This window comes from Protopterus annectens, chromosome 10.part0 (assembly GCF_019279795.1).
Source record: "Protopterus annectens isolate FY-2018-M chromosome 10.part0, PAN1.0, whole genome shotgun sequence".
Taxonomy (NCBI): domain Eukaryota; kingdom Metazoa; phylum Chordata; order Ceratodontiformes; family Protopteridae; genus Protopterus; species Protopterus annectens.
In genome coordinates, this window is record NC_056744.1 from 655,623,857 (window position 1) to 655,639,954 (window position 16,098).

The 16,098-nt window shown below is 39.4% G+C and overlaps 1 protein-coding gene across 1 annotated transcript in view; it reads right to left on the reverse strand.

Annotated features, from left to right (window-relative positions):
- Positions 1–16,098, reverse strand: part of USP24 (ubiquitin specific peptidase 24) — a 4,679,666-nt gene that overhangs the window by 2,023,622 nt on the left and 2,639,946 nt on the right. Inside the window, exon 36 of the mRNA XM_044085508.1 lies at positions 3,966–4,036. Within this exon, the coding sequence (XP_043941443.1) occupies positions 3,966–4,036 (71 nt within the window). The remainder of the gene's footprint in view (positions 1–3,965; positions 4,037–16,098) is intronic.

A 16,098-nucleotide genomic window follows, 5' to 3' on the forward strand; every position in this document is an offset into this window, starting at 1 on the left:
ATGATTATTTTGATTATTAATTTTTTTTTTTCAGTCGGAAAGGTCTCTGGGCCCAAAAACCTTACAGATCAAGCAATCCTGGGATAATCATTCTACCCCCAAGCACACCACAAATAAACTGTGAATGTGTTGGGATGAAACAGTGTCTCCACATTTTTTGATATCACTTAAAAGCTCTTGTCCCTGTCTTTCTCTTTGACCACTGTGGAATACAAGGAAACCAACACACTGAGAAGATCAAAACATCAGCAATCAAGTAGTACTTAAAGGCTAACTATCAAGTATCTGAAAACTCTGAGGATAAGAACAGTAATCATAACTAAGAAAACTTAAATGCAGTATACTATATATAATATATATTTTTGCTTGTTTGTTCAGGACAAATAGTGGCGATGGCAGAAGGCACTCAAAGCAAAAAAAACATGATAGGTGTAAGAAGGGGCTCAAAGGAAGAAAATAGCAACAACATATTTTTAAATATAGTTTGGAACAGTTTTATATAAATATATCAAGCACAATGCTTTTAAATGACAGCAAATCCATTATCTGCTCATGTACATTATAAAGTAATTTATTCTGGAATCCAAAACGTAGATAATTAAGCAAAATGTAAAAAAAAAAAAGCATTAAATGTTTACAATAAACTTCAATGTATGTGTTTAAATGTGCTGATAAGAGTTCAATACGGTACGATATGCTCCAGAGAAAGAATCAGTAAGGGATGATACAGTCATGTATAAAAGTATTCACATGAAGCATCTATTCATTATGTCATACCAGTTCTCAATATTGGCCTAGAGCTGCACTTGAGCTAGGAGACTACACTTCATATGATGGCATCAAAAGTGAAGCGGGTTGTAGTAAGCATCTTTAAGGAAATGTGTTTGGAAAGAAGTGCAGAAGATGTACATGTATATGGGCTAGGCATCATAAGGTCCCTCATGATCTCTTGTAAACGTAGTCCTTATGTTCTTTATTTTATTTATTAATTTATTTATTTTACATTTGTTAACCGGGGGTGTGTCTAACTGAGTCGAAAAGGCCATTTTTCAGCAGAGGCCCGGGGAGAAAAGCTCTACATAGAAAAATTACAGATACATTTAGACATGATCAGTATACACACAAATTACAAAAGACATGTTTTACAGTGGTATGCAGCATATCAACAGTTACAGTGGAAAGAACAAACAAAAAAATGTTAATTTAAAAATAAAGGTACTTAATAGATTTGCGGTGTACAGCTGAAATTTGGAACATATGTAGAATACATACATAGTACACAGGTACAGCACATACATTGTAGATTAGCCAGTGTTTGTGAGTAAGATTGAAAACTATTATCAAGTACTCTAGGTTTAGTATGTGTACCTTATCCGCTGTCACTAGCCTGGGGAGCAATCATGGCAATGGTAACTTTGCTTGAGATGTTGCCTAATGAGGTCTATAAAGGAGGCTTTGGATGATGTGTTTTGAATGCTAGTGGGGAAAGAGTTCTATTTTTTAGCCACTGAACTACTATATAGTGCATCTCCAAAGCTATTGTAGCTGTTGGTGACTTCTAGTAGTAGTTTGCTTGATGTTCTAAGAGGCCTTTTGGCTGAGTGATGTTGTACTAGGTTTTTGAGGGCAGGACACTTATTGGGGAGGTAATAGATAGAATGACAGAGGCAGAGCTGATTGTAGGTTAGGAGGTTGGGCAGTTCAAGCCAGTGGAGCTGTCTCAAAGCAGTACAGTGATGAGTTCTATATGAGCAATTTGCAGCAAAGCTGGCAATTCTGTTATAGCAGGCTTCTATTTTGCTTAGTTCAGTTTTGTTGAGATTAGTCAGAATGTGAGATGCTTAGAGTAGGGTGGACAAAAGTTGGGAGCGAGCAATGGCTGATCTTGTGTTGTTGGCAAGAAATGGTTTGATATGGTAGAGTGATCCCAGTTTGACATGTACGTTTTTAATAGTTAAGTTGAGATAACTTATCAAATTTTAGGTGAGAGTCTATGGTTATTCCCAATAGCTTAACCTGTGCCACTGGGGTGATTGGAGTAGCATTTGTGGAGTAGATAGTGAATTGACTTATCAATGTTTTTGTTAAAACTGGTTATAATCATAAGCTGAGTTTTCTTTGGATTGAGGATAAGGTGGGCTTTGGTTAGGTAGTTTTCAATGTCAGAGAATGAGGTGTTTGCAGGAGGGTGGGAATGTTTTGTGCAGCACAGATTAAGGTAGTGTCATCTGCATACTGAATGATAGATGCATGCTGTGTGGAGGTATGGAGGTCATTTGTGAAGACTGTGAATAGTAGTGGTCCTAAGATAGAACCCTGTGGGAATCCTATAGTTATGGGCAAGCTGAGGAGAGACAGAATTTTCCCATTTCACAGCTTGGTACCTGTCAGTTAAGTAGCTTTGGAACCAGGTAAGAGTGGAATTTGATAGGTGATATTGGTTTAGTTTGTTTAGCAGGATTTGGTGTGAGACTGTGTCAAATGCTTTGGACATATCCAAAAAAAGAGTTGACACCTGCAGGCCTTCATTTTTGAGATGGCTTACTGTGTTGTCTGTGAAGCAGAGGAGGGCTGTAGTGGTACTATGGGCAGGTCTGAAACCATGGTGAGTAGGTGACAGGATGTTGCTGTCTAGGAAATATTTTAGCATCTGGGTATGGATACATTTTTCTAGGATTTTGGCCAGGGAGGAGAGTAAAGCAATGGGTCTACAGTTACTAAGTTCAGTGGAGGTCCCACCTTTATGTATGGGTGTAACATAGGATATTTTCCAGAGTTTGGACACATAGTTTTCAACAACTGATCTGTTTATGATAGTGGAGATTGGTATAGCAATAGCATCTGCTGTGAGTTTCAAGAAATAGCTGGGAAGTAGGTCGGCTGCTGTTGATGAGGTTTTTAGTTTGGAGAGCATGCTTTTGATTGAAGCGGTGGAAACTGTTTTGAGGGTAAAGCTTGTATTAGTGTTATTTGTGTTGGGGGGATAGTGAGGAAGGAACTGTCCTGTGACACTAAGGATAGAATTGAGTTCACAAAGTGGGAGATGAATTATGTTTCAATGGGAACTTTAGTGTCAGGGGTGGTTGATTTGGGGGTAGACTTTTGGGTGGGTTTTAGTAGCTGGTTTACATTTTTCCAAATTTTTGGGGGTTGTGTTGGTATTTAGTTTATAATGTCGTGTAGTAGGATTTTTTTGTTCAGCCCAATGCTTTTTTTTGCATGGTTGCGCAGTTCTTGGTACTTAGCTAGGCTTTGTGTTTCTTTGTTTTTCTGATAGTAAAGCCAGGCAGTGTCCCTGGACTTAAGGATTTGTTTGGTTTCTTTACTGAGCCAGGGGTTTGTAGAGGTTCTAACCTTGATTTTGAGCAATGGAGCGACAGTGTCTTGGTGTTGTAGAAATGTTTTGTTGAAATATGGGAGGGTTTTTTTTTTTGGGGGGGGTCCAGTCACAGTTACAGAGTAAAGTATTGAGGACCTCAGGAGAGATTTTTTTTGTGTTTCTAGTGGGTATACAGTTAGTGGTTTTGCATATGCTTGTTCTACTACGTATAAAGTATATTATGTTGTGGTCACTTAAGGTGTCTGGGAGACTGCCTGCGTGGGGGTTACAATGTGGGTTGTTAGTTAGGACCCAGTCAAGGATGGATTCCCTTTTAGATTTTTTATCACATCTAGTTGGAATTTGGACTAGCTGCTGGTAGCCATGGAGATTTATTAGATTACTTGGTGGTTCTGATATGCAGGTGAACCAATCTAGGTCTGTGTTTGTTAGTCTGTGTGTATGAGGAAGTTGGAAGTGCGTCTCACACATGGGAGCCAAAAACTTCTTTGAAGTCTTTCCTCATGAGACTGAACATTCCAATGTTCTGACCTGTCCTACAAAATCTGCTTAAACTTGTATCATTCATTGACTATCACTGTGAAACAGACATCTAAATTTAGCCAATGAATTCAGACAGACTTACCTCTGCACTTGGTGATCCAAGAAGAATGTCAATGATGAAGTCACTAACACATGGTAAACAATAAAAAGAACCTTAAAAGATAAAACAAAAATAATGATTATTATAAGTAACTTCATAGGTACCAGTCTTTGTAAAATTTCTAAGATGAAAAGCACAACTGAAGGATGAATATTACTTTATGTGAAATCCTGACTGGTGTATTTATAAGTTACATGCTCACGATAGCTAGGCCAGTGTTGTCCATTTTCATTCTTCCTCACTTATGGGTTTGGATTCGGTCCTTGGATCAGACTCGGCCGCATTTACCAGACTTCTGATCCAACTCTCATGCTCCTCCCTTTACCCATAATGCCCTATTGTTCCAAGTCCCAATAGCAAACGAGAAACAAATATAGCCCAACAGAAAAAGACAGGGCTCAAACTTGGAATTGTAGGTTCCAAAACCAGTCCAGTAAGTCCTTCCAGAAGAAAAATGGACGGGTGATGGATTGGGGGGGGGGTAGTTGAGGAAGAATGAAAATGGACAACACAGATGCCTAGTTATGGTGAATACATAACTTATAAATCTGATGTTGTTCTTTTCATTCTTCCTTACTTATGGGACAGAGTCCATAACTATGTTGACCTTGGGTGTCCCTCATGGAAGGATATTCGGGAGTACTGCTGAACCAAAGGAAGCTCTGTTTCTAGATATGATGTCCAATTTGTAATGTGAAACAAAGGTATGAGCATTGGACCACGTAGCTACTGCACAAACGTTATCAATAGATGTCCTAGACCAAAAAGCAGATGAAGTACTACAGACCTAAATGGATGAACCTGGGGAATTTTTTGTAATGGCAAACCCTTCTGAGAGTAAATACATGAAATACAGTCTGTAATCCATTTAGCTAGGGTAACTTTAGAAACTAGCTGACCTAAGCAATTTGGAGAGAAAGATACAAAAAGCTGGTCTGACTTTCTAAACTCTTTTGTCTTATGAAATTAAAAAATTGAGTTGTCTGTGCATATCAATGAGGAGTAGCATGTACTACCCTTTACTGGAAAAATGTGGAATGAAAACTGGCAAGTTAATGGATCGTATGATGTTATTTGGAAGCCACTTTAGGTTAAAAAAAAAAAAAAAAAAAAAAAAAGTATTTGTCCACAGGGAAAGAAACCCTATCTTTATGAAAAACAATGCAAGGGATCTTTGCTAAAAGAGCCTGGAGTTCAGATACTTTTTCCCCCCAAAGTTATATATACCAAGGAAACTGTCTTCCAAGACAGAAGTTTTAGATCAGATTTGTCTGACAGTTCAAAGAGTACCAGAGTTAGATCCCAAGGCGCTGAGGCATCCTTTATTATAGGTCTCTGATGAAAAAATGCATTAAAAAGGCTTTACACAATTCAGAGGAAGACAAGGAAAAAGATTTATTCCTTATGTGAAAATTTGAAATTGCTACCACTTCATCTTTGAAAAAGAGTTTGACAAAAAAATGAAGAACTGCAGAAATTGGCACAGAAAAAAAAACAATCTCCCAATTTGATGCCCAAATAGACAATCTTTTCCATTTACTTTTATAAACTTTTTTGGTAGCATCCTTTTGAGAAGCCAAAATCGTGCCATGAACTGGGGAAGAGAGACAACTATTACTGAAGTGTTAAAACCATGTGGTCAAGCTTGAGGGTCTGAATGTTGGAATGTAACAGGCGAGAGAGGAGATCCTGAGTAGGTTCCAGTGTCCATGGAGGATAACAAAGATGAGACCGTAGAAAAGGAAGCCATACTTGCCAAGGCCAGAAAAAAGCAATGAGGATAACAGAGTTCTTCAGCCTGCTTGCTTTCTGTAAAAATATCTTGGAATCAGGGGAATAGGAGGATAAGCATAAAGGAGACCTGAGGACCAAACGTGAAGAAAAGCTTCTCTGGATGATTCCTACTGACGGGGAATCAGAGCAAAGTACTTGTTGCACTTGTTAAGAGGGATGGCAAATAGGTTGCAGCAAGTTTGGCCCCAATGCCTGAAGATCATATTCCCTACCAAATGATTGACAGATCACTCATGAAGCATCAGAATGGATTTGCTTACTTTGCCCGCAAGCATGTCGGTTTTCCACGGGATGTGCATTGCAGTTCGAAATTGGTCTACTGAGATCACCCATTCCAAAACCCTCATGCCCACTCTGCAAATGGGGTAAGATAGAGTTCCTCCTTGCTTGTTGATATACCAGACTACATACATGTCAGTCTGAACTGCAGCAGTCCCCAAGGAAAAGCATCTTGAAATGCCTGGAATACTAAAAGGACTGCTGTCATCTCTAGGACGCTGATATGCACAACTTGGTCTCTTGGAGGGACCACATGCCTTGGACAATTCCTCCAAAGAAATGCCCACCCCAGTCCAGTTGAGAAGCATCTGTTGTCACTGTGGCTACTGGATTTGGTAGAATAAAGGGTCTGCCCAAAAAAAAGACAGTCTGATTGCATCCACCAGTGAATGTGTTGCTTGCAAATCAGGGTGAGTTTTACCTGAAAAGAGAGGAGTTGAAATAGAACGGATCACTGTACAGCTAGAATCCATGAAGATCCCTCATAAAGAAGTATGCAAGAGGAAGTAGTATTATGGAAGCTGACATCCACCCAAGTGCCTGAAGCACTAACCTTGCAAGAGGAGATGGATGAGAAATAATAGCCTGAACCTGGCCTCTGATAGAAGTAACATGGCGGAGAGGTAAAGATGCTACATGTGTTGTGTCTAAAACTGTCACAATGAATTTCAGACTCTGAACTGGTGCAAGTTTTGATTTGGCAAGATTTACTGTAATGCCCAAAGTGTTGCAAATCTGGAGCAAATAGTCCCTGGCATGTTGAGGGGGCAGTTAGGAGCCAGTCGTCTAGACATGGAAAACGCCTGGAATTCCTTCAGGCTCAAGTGAGTTGTGACTACTGCCATGCATTTAGTAAACACTGAGGCAGGGCTGAGGTGAGTCCAAACATCAAAGCTCTGAATTGTTAATGACTGGCTCCCAGATGAAAGCGAAGATGTCTTCTGGATTGCATGTCTAGTTTGAAGTAATAGTATGCATTCTGAATATCTATACAGTACAACCAATTGTCCTTGTGCAGAAAAAGCAGGATGGACTGAACCGTGACCATTCAGAACCTTTCCGTCCATACTGGTACAGTTTTCTAACATCCAAAATGGCTCTAAGGTTCACTGTTTTCTCTGGCACTAAAAAGAAGCGTGAACACATTCCAAATCCTATCTGGTCAGGTGGGACCTTCTGGATGACTTTTTTTCTAGGAACTTTTGTATTTCTTTTGCTGCTGCCTTCCTCTGACTGGGTGGAACTTCAAGAATTTTCTTCCTTTGATAAGGAGGAAGCAGGGAAAATAGTATGCATGTAATAACCTCTGTATATTATTCTTAGCACCCATAAATCTCTTGCGGTTTGTCCAGGCATCTTGGTGCAAAGATAACCAACCCATGACTACCTCCAGAGTTGGACAGTCAGACACCACTTCAGGAGCACTCATAGGGCCCATCTGAAAAAGAATCTCTAAAGCCCTTGTTCTGCGGGCCTCCTCTTTCTCTAGGGCAATGTCTACCATTAAATTTTCCCCCTCTGCCTCTGTAGGAGTTGTTCTGACAAGAATCCTGGAAAGGTCCCAGAGATTTATGTAACCACATTTTCTTACCACCCCTTTGGTTCCTAGAGAAGGTCCACTGAGGCACAGAAAACTTGATCCCCATTAGCAGACAGGGTCTTTCCTTCTTGTTTGCTGCGTGTAAGCATATCTTTTATAATTACTGATGGCCCAGACAAGGAAGTATAATCAAATGGGGCATTAACAATAGACATCTTAAGGGCTCAGCAAAGTTGCATAGCCACATCTAGGTGTCTCTCCTTATGGCGATGCCTAAACCGGCTGTTCATGAGATTCCTTCAGCTGTGTGAAAGATTAACCTCATCAAAACATTTGAAATAGTTAAAAGAGTGGTCAGTTGAGAGGAAGTCCATTTGAAATACTCAGCAGACATGGACTCAGGAGTTTTTGATAATTCTTTAGTCAAATCTTTCTGAAGCCTAGCAAAGTGCACTGGATAATTAAGTGACCTCAGAGAGAAAATATCTGAGGTGAGCACTCTCTTTCCAAATCTGCCCAACGCTCTGGACTCCCTGTTAAGAGGATGGGCAGAAGAGCTCTGTTCTGTTAGCACCTTCTTAGTGGCTGTCGCCCCCAACATAGCATCAACTGGGACTCCTTTGCCGCAGTGGGGTCTGTTTGTAGGTGGGGCCAAAAAACTTGTCAAGGCACTTGGGAATGGGCTCAACAGTATCTGGCTCCTTCCAAACCCTGTGGGAAACCAGATCAATAAATTCATCCACCAGGGGAGGGGGGGGGTAGTTAACCAAGACATAGACCACAACCAAAAGCCTCCAAGAACACCGATTTTTGTACAGAGGGAGTTTGGGAAGACCAACCACCCTTCTGCTTCAGAATCTCTAGTTTCCTGTTGTGACTTAGGGGATCCCTCTCCATCAAAATCTGTGTTTTTCGTGACAGACTCCATGGGGGAGTCTATGGGCCTCCTCTTAAATGTTGTCTTTATGGAGACCTGTTATGTGGCATGATCTGAGGGGAAGTTCCTCTACTGGAACTGGCTGTCCCTGTGGAATAGGTCTGACAAACTCAGAGGTCAGAACTAATGAGAAAAAAAGGGGTAGAATTTGAAATATGAAAAGACTGTTCTCTCTGAAGAGAAAGTCCTTTTCACCACCTCAAAGGCCGACATGGATAAGCCCAGACCTACTCCCTCTGAGCCAAAGCTTCCAAAGAAGGTAGAACAAGGTCACCTCTGGAACTTAGCCTCGAGGGGGGAACTGGATCTGAACTGTAGGGCCAAAGCTCCAAGGAAGAAGGTACGAATCTGACAAAACTGGAGCCAAGCCTACCCCATTGGATCCGATGTTGACACTTTGGCTCAAAGACTTATCCTGATCCGAGGGTATTAGAGCAGAATCAGTCAGGGAAATATCTGAGTTTGGGATCTTATGACCACAAGAATTATGTTTTTTAAACCCTGCAGTTTTGTCCGACATAATGGAAGAAATGGAGGATAAACACAGTAAGGAAAAGGAGGAAAAAAAAAAAAAAAAAAATATATATATATATATATATATATATATATATATATATATATATATACACACACACACACACACGCTATATATTTATTTATTTATTTTTTAACAGAAAAAAGGAAAATGCAGGTAAAGACTGCCAACTATGGTAGAAGCAAAAAATACACCAAGGTAAAAGGGTAAGGAAAGAAAAAAAAAATACCAACAATAGTAATCGAAAAAATCGACTTTAAGAAAACAGTACAGTAGAGAGAAAAAGTCACTAACTACCGGCGACAACTAGGAGGACAAAGGAGGACAGAAACAGAAAAACAGCTGAATTAACTCAAGACTGGAACCTACAACTGTTTGTGAAGGTGGCAAATGAGATCTGGGGCAAAAGGGATGGAGAAGAGCATTACAGGTAGATGGAGGAGCTCAAGAGTTGTATCAAAAGTCTGGTAAATGCAGCCAAGTCGGATCCGAACCCATAAGTAAGGAAGAATGAAAAGGACATCATCAGATTCTATACACATGCAAGGTGCAAAGTACAAACTCAGGGACATGAAATCTGGATGCATAACATGCATAAGAATGAAAATAAAAGCCAAACCCAAATGCATAAGAACTATGACTAAAACCATCTTCATAAACAAAACTGTATACATGATACACTCCTGAATGCTTAGAAATGACATCTTTTTATGGTGTCAAAACATCACACTGTTTTAACATTAAAGTTATAAACCTGCATAATCAACCTATTTTCACAAACTTGTGTAAAAATAACATATGTATTCAGTATAATACTTATCTGTGAAAAAGGCTTCTACACTGGGTAACTGTTGTGGGAATTTCTCTTCTCATATTCCCAGCAAGCATACCTCTCAACCTCTTAGAGCAAGAAATCTGGACAAAGCCAGAAATAATGGGGGGACAAAAGCACAAAAAAAGGGACAATTTTTAAATACTGCTCTTACAAACTTTGGAAAATTGATAAAATAAGAGGTTTTACATTAGTATGCATTTTCTGAAGGGTACGAAGTCTAAAACTCAAATGTCTGTCGCTATTTTCTTACTTCAATCTTCAATGATTTGCCAGTGATTACCTAGAAAACCACAATTTTGTGAAAAACGGACCAAAAATATGAGAGAAAAATCTGGACATTCTGCAAAAATCTTTACAGTTGAGAGGTATACCGCCTAGGTATATTTCTTAATTTTGTTCACATTCCTGTACTTTGATGAATTTGCAAGCTTCCTACTTCTCCAAGCAACAAGGTCAAGGATCAGGGTAGAAGAAGCACACAGTTCCTATTTCAATCAACACACAGGATACAAGAGCAAAAAAAATTTACCACAGGAAAAGTTAAACAGAAAGATCCATCTGCAGCTGTATGATGGAAAGAATTAGTGTGTGTGTGTGTGTGTGTGTGGGTGGGTGGGGGGGTTAGTTACAGGATAAAAAGCAGGTACTGTTGACTAACTGCAACACTCGAGTAGTAGAATCACAAATACAGGTTGGGGGTATACAAGTCTGAGGTCATGCTAACTCTCAGTACTCTCCTTCTCAGAGGTACAGAAATCTCAAATAATTTAAATGATTTTGTGTTTGGGGGGGCACCCTTGCAAAACACTTTAATAAAGTTAACAGCAAATTTCTTGCCTGACAGTCCTTTTCCTCCTGTACTGCTCACAGCCTTTTCTGTGCTGTATTTAATTTTTCAAAGTTGTAGGATACACAATTTCAAATCTTGTACTTCTGATAGGGAGCTATACTACGCACCCACTGCTGACAGCCTCCTCACAGACAAAGTGATACTGTGACTACTTGAGTGGGTACTTACCTGCTGTATCTAATTTTAACATTTCATGCATATTATGTTTCTATTTTCTATGCTGTTTCTATTAAGCGTTTCCTTTGGGATGTGTTATCAGGATCGGCCTTAGGTCAACTGGTGCCCTAGGCAGAAGAGCTCCACGGCGCCACCCCCCCCCCCCCATACACCACCCAGTGCCCCCATCCTGGTCTACCAACACCAAATAAATACTGGAAAAGTGCCCCTGCTTGAGCGGGGCCCTAGGCGGCCACCTAGTTGGCTTATGCCTAAGGCCGGCTGTGTGTGTTATTTTCATTTTTTGCCACCTGGTTGGCCTGTCTTGTACTGCGTTCCCCTGTGGTTAGGGTGTGTGATAACTTCCTTTTGTTAACATGGGCAAGTGGACTTTTATCTCAGTGGGTAAGAGGTTCAGGACTGACCTTGGTTTTTGTCCCTTTTGTTGAGACCCATCCCTTTGGGACTAAGTTAGCTTTTGTCACATCAAGTTTGCTTATATTGGTAGGCTAGTCTCTTATGAATTACTTTCCATTTTGGCTGAATATTATGTACAAGTTTGTCAATAACTATTTCTGATCCTTTCTTTTCATTATGTATATATCAATTTTCCACAGGTTAAACCTGTTATTAAAAAGTTGACTGGATGAAATCCAATGAGTTGGTGAAAAGACTTAGAAAAGCTGAGTTATCCCATCGACTAAGTCTACTAGAGTTTATTTCGTCAGTACTCTTTTAGATAAGGAATTAATGTCTGAAGTTTTGGGACTGCTTAATGCTGTTGCTTATAATTCTAAGTTTAAGAGTTTTTATCTAAAATTCTTAACTTGCTCCATGGCACTAAATATAAATTTAATATTTTTACCATTTGCCATGCCATTGTGACCAACGTGTTTGGTTAAAGCATTGCTTACAAGCCAATTTTTCTCAAGTTCTATGACCTAGTTATTCATAAGGAAAAGGAAGTTTTATATATTAAGATGCATTAACAAGATGTCCAAAGGAATGTTTACTTACATTTTCACAGCATACACCAGATAAATTTTAAAAAAGACTGTAGTAAAGGGACAATTCATCTGGGCCAGTAGGCTTACTGATTATAATGGATATTTTCAAAAACACCGTTTGTCCTTAATGAAGATATTTTGCTATAGGGTTTATCCTAGGAATTTAGTAGAAAGTACATAGAAAGAAGTTAAGGTAAATAGCACAATGAAATATATGTCTTGTAGAGCACTGCCCTTATCTAGAACTAGCAGGAAGGACAATAAGCAAATTAAAGATTATATCACTGTGTTATCATTAATTTCATAGATGAAATGAGCACTAGAAAGGTGGTTAGGAGCAATTGGAGGTTTTTGATGAACTTCAAGACTTTTTAATTAAGTGTAGGTAGTCCCATGCTCGTAACCAAAAGTAAAAAAAAAAAAAAAAAAAAATCTGAGGGAAATATTTTAAATAAGGTTGAACAGTTCAACAAGAAATGAAAATAGTAAAGACACTGGTATGCACTGATATTTTGCCTGCAGTTACTGTAGGGATATTAATGGGCACACAGTGACTATAATGAACATGAACATCTGCATTCAGATTCAAGATAGGTACAACTGCTGGTCTAGTGTTGTGGTTTATATTGCAATATGTGTAGACTGTTAGGCATTTTATATAGGCAGGGCCACCAGGAAGGTGTATAACAGGATTTATGAACATTTGGAAGCTGTGGAAAAATTGGATGCAAGAAATGCTTTAGTTAAGCATGCTGGTTTTCTGTGGCATGACTAAAGGTAAAAATATGAAATTTGTACTGAATGCCTTAGATCAATCAGGTTAAGAATTTTAATAATAGGTATGAGGCACAGGATGAGCTGGACTGGGAAGAGCATTCTGGCAACTTAGACTGAAAGCTTGCCACTTTCCAGGCTTAAATGACAAAAAATAAGATTTATTAAAAAAGGGTTAAAGCACTAGTTGCTTTGTTATATAACTGATCATATAATGTGTTTCGTATACAGATGTGTGTAATATTTTGTACAAGTTTTTCTGATGAAGTTCTAGTGAAGGAACAAAACAGCTTACAAACTATGCATTAAATGAGTTTTTGTGTTTATATTCAGTTTTGGAATTAGTTTTTTGATGACTGAAAAGCACATGGGCAGCTTTTTAGTTGATCCATTTTAGAACGTTTCCACCTTTGTTTGTCCCAAAGATGTCTTTAATTCAGGGTGAGGGTGTCATTAGATATCACACTGTATGTTGATGCGCTTACAAAATTGTTTGAAAAAAGAAGCAAACAACTGTGTACTTTTACTAATTTAAATAAGGTAGCAAGCAGTTGAGTTATTCATAAGAGTTACTGATAAGTCAATTAGCTTTCTAAAGTATACAGCAAACCTGAGATTGTGGATTTGCCAGAAAAATAAATCACCAGATCTTACTTTGCTATGGTTGGCAGTAGACAGCATCACATAAGAACTAGAAACATTACTGGCAATATGTACTCAGGTTTAAACAGCAGTTCAAGGTTCTAGTGTGCAAAGTCAGAAATGAAGTAGCTCAACTTTGGGGGCAACAACACTGATCACCAAGTGGCTGCAGCACATACGGGCAGCAAAAACATTTTAGTAGCAAGAGGTAAAGCAGCCATAGTGCTCATGGAGTGGTCACTCACAAAATCATTTTCTAGCAGGTGGTGAACTACCATAATGCAAGTGCAGTGGAATCGGCATCCCATCTGGACAGTATTTGTTTCACAACTGCAAACCCCTCATGTCAGAGAAGCAAAGGTGAAGAACAGCTGTTTTATCATAAACTCAACACATCTTCTTCAGGTAAAAAATGCTCACTCAGTTAAATCCTAGGTATGTAAAGTATGATGGGCTTTCTACATCTTATGCCCACAGTAGTAATAACAGGAGGACACATGGACTAGTTAAACGACAATTCTATTAACTACTTTCAGTAAGAAAAACAAGTGAGAAGTTAGAAGCATGCTGCACCTATGAACAAGATGGTAGTTTAATTAAATGTATCTACGACCGAGGAGATCCAAACATTAACAGTTTTACTCTTAAGGATTCAGTCACAGGAGACAGGAAGAAGTTCCAGGAAGTGCAAGAAAAATTCAAGTGCAGCTTGCTCTGTTACTAAAATGGATGAAGCACATAAGTAAAAAAATTATATCCAGAGCTGACCATGCTGAACAGAACTACACCTCACATGCTGAATGCAAAGTATAGCAAGACAAAAAGGAATTATAAAAAAAAAAAAAAGAGTGGTTATTAAATCTGCTGTGGAATGACGTGGGCCATAGTAAGCAGATACTGAAAAGAAATAAATGTTAAAGGGGTAGTTTAGATGTTTTCAAATGGAACAGAACACATTATGATAATCCACACATTGCAGTCTTGGTAGAAGGTGCGGAGGACAAAGGCAAAATACCACTACCTTAGCAGAGGTGTTTGGATAACTGCATGACAATCTCCAGGAGTAGGAAAAAGGTCAGGAGGATCAACTCTGACACCTGTTATATAAAATGCTGTGCCTGAAAGCTAGGATGTGGCTCTTTTATAGAGTAGCCAAAAGGAAAGTCTCAAGTCCCCATGCATTAAACTTGGGCAAATGGAGAATTTCATTTCTGAGACTTACAGAAGCAGAAAACATTTGGGTATGCCACATGGAAACAACATCAGGGTGAGGTCCAAACACATTTAATATATGCTTGTGACTGTTTTCGAAAGAGCTAGACTTCCTAATAGGTAACAGACATCCTTAAAGTTCTACCAGGTCTGTTCTTCTTTCGGCTTTTCCCGGTTAGGGGTTGCCACAGCGGAACTCCAGTCCGCTAATGATTGGCAGTAGATTTTTTTTACGGGTGCGGAGGTGCCAGCTCGACGCCCAACCTCCAATGAAGGCACGCCCATTCTACACGTCTTTCAAATGCCACTCAACCGTGGGGAGGACATGCAGACTCCACACAGAAGGCACTCCAGCCGAGAATCAAACGGGAGAACCTCTTGCTGTGAGGCAACAATGCTAACAATGCACCACTGCGGCTTCACATTATTTTCAATATGCTGGTTGAAACTTGGCTATTCACACCACATACAAATACAAAATGCTGAAGGACATACCAATTAAGGATGTGGTCCATAACCACATTCAGTAAATAATGGGGTTGAAACTTCTCCTACCCAATATTCCTCCTTTCAATGGAAAACTTGAAATGTGGACATTCAGGGGAGACTGTGGGCTGATCTACATTGACACAGGCTCCTGCTAAAGACACTGGAAGACAGGGTGTGTGTGTGTGTGTGTGTGTGTGTGTGTGTGTGTGTGTGTGTGTGTGTGTGTGTGTGTGTGTGTGTGTGTGTGTGTGTGTGTGTGTCTGTAGAACTATGACAGCAGTCAAGATTGTAGCAGAGGGGCAGATACTATAAATCCCAGGAGCAGACTGTTGGTACAAAGACTGCAGAAATTGAGCTACTGCCTGATTCAGGGAAACACACTTAAGTAGCACTGTCATACACAATATAAGGAAAGAGTGAAAACTTGTGGTGGTGGCAATTTTCCTCACCAAGTGTATTACGTGTATTCCTCATGTTTGTCTTACTTATATCTTCTTAAAGGCTGATGGTAATGATGCTAGGGTCTTAAGGTTCTTTCAAGTTATTAACTTTTCTGCTGAGTATATGGTTCCTGAATAAAATAGTCTGGAAAAAGACTCAAAGTTGTCTTCATCTGAAGGTATGTCACAGGGTAAAAAAGATCTTCATTATAGATGAAGGCAACGGTAGATGACTGGAGACAGATGTCTTTCAAAACAAATGGACAGTTTTTCTTTTCTCTTTTTCAGGCCATATCTGATCTACCAAGTAAGACAAAAGTGCTCAAAGGACGAACTGTGAGTTTAGGGAAATCAATGTTATTGTGAGCTAAAATGGCTCAAGTCCTTTAATAACAATGAAGGGGGCAATGGGTTATAATATTGAAAAGAGGACTAATCTGACTTTATTGAGTAATGTGGCACTCAACTCAGCTGCATGACATGGAGCTCTAGATAACAGTTTATTAAAGCAATGAGTTACTGTACCTTGCAGGTGGAACTTGTGTATTGAGGGGTCAAGCATCACCCTTGGTCACCTGAAGATTTGTTTAGAAGCAAATGTAAATTATCACTACCTTAACACACT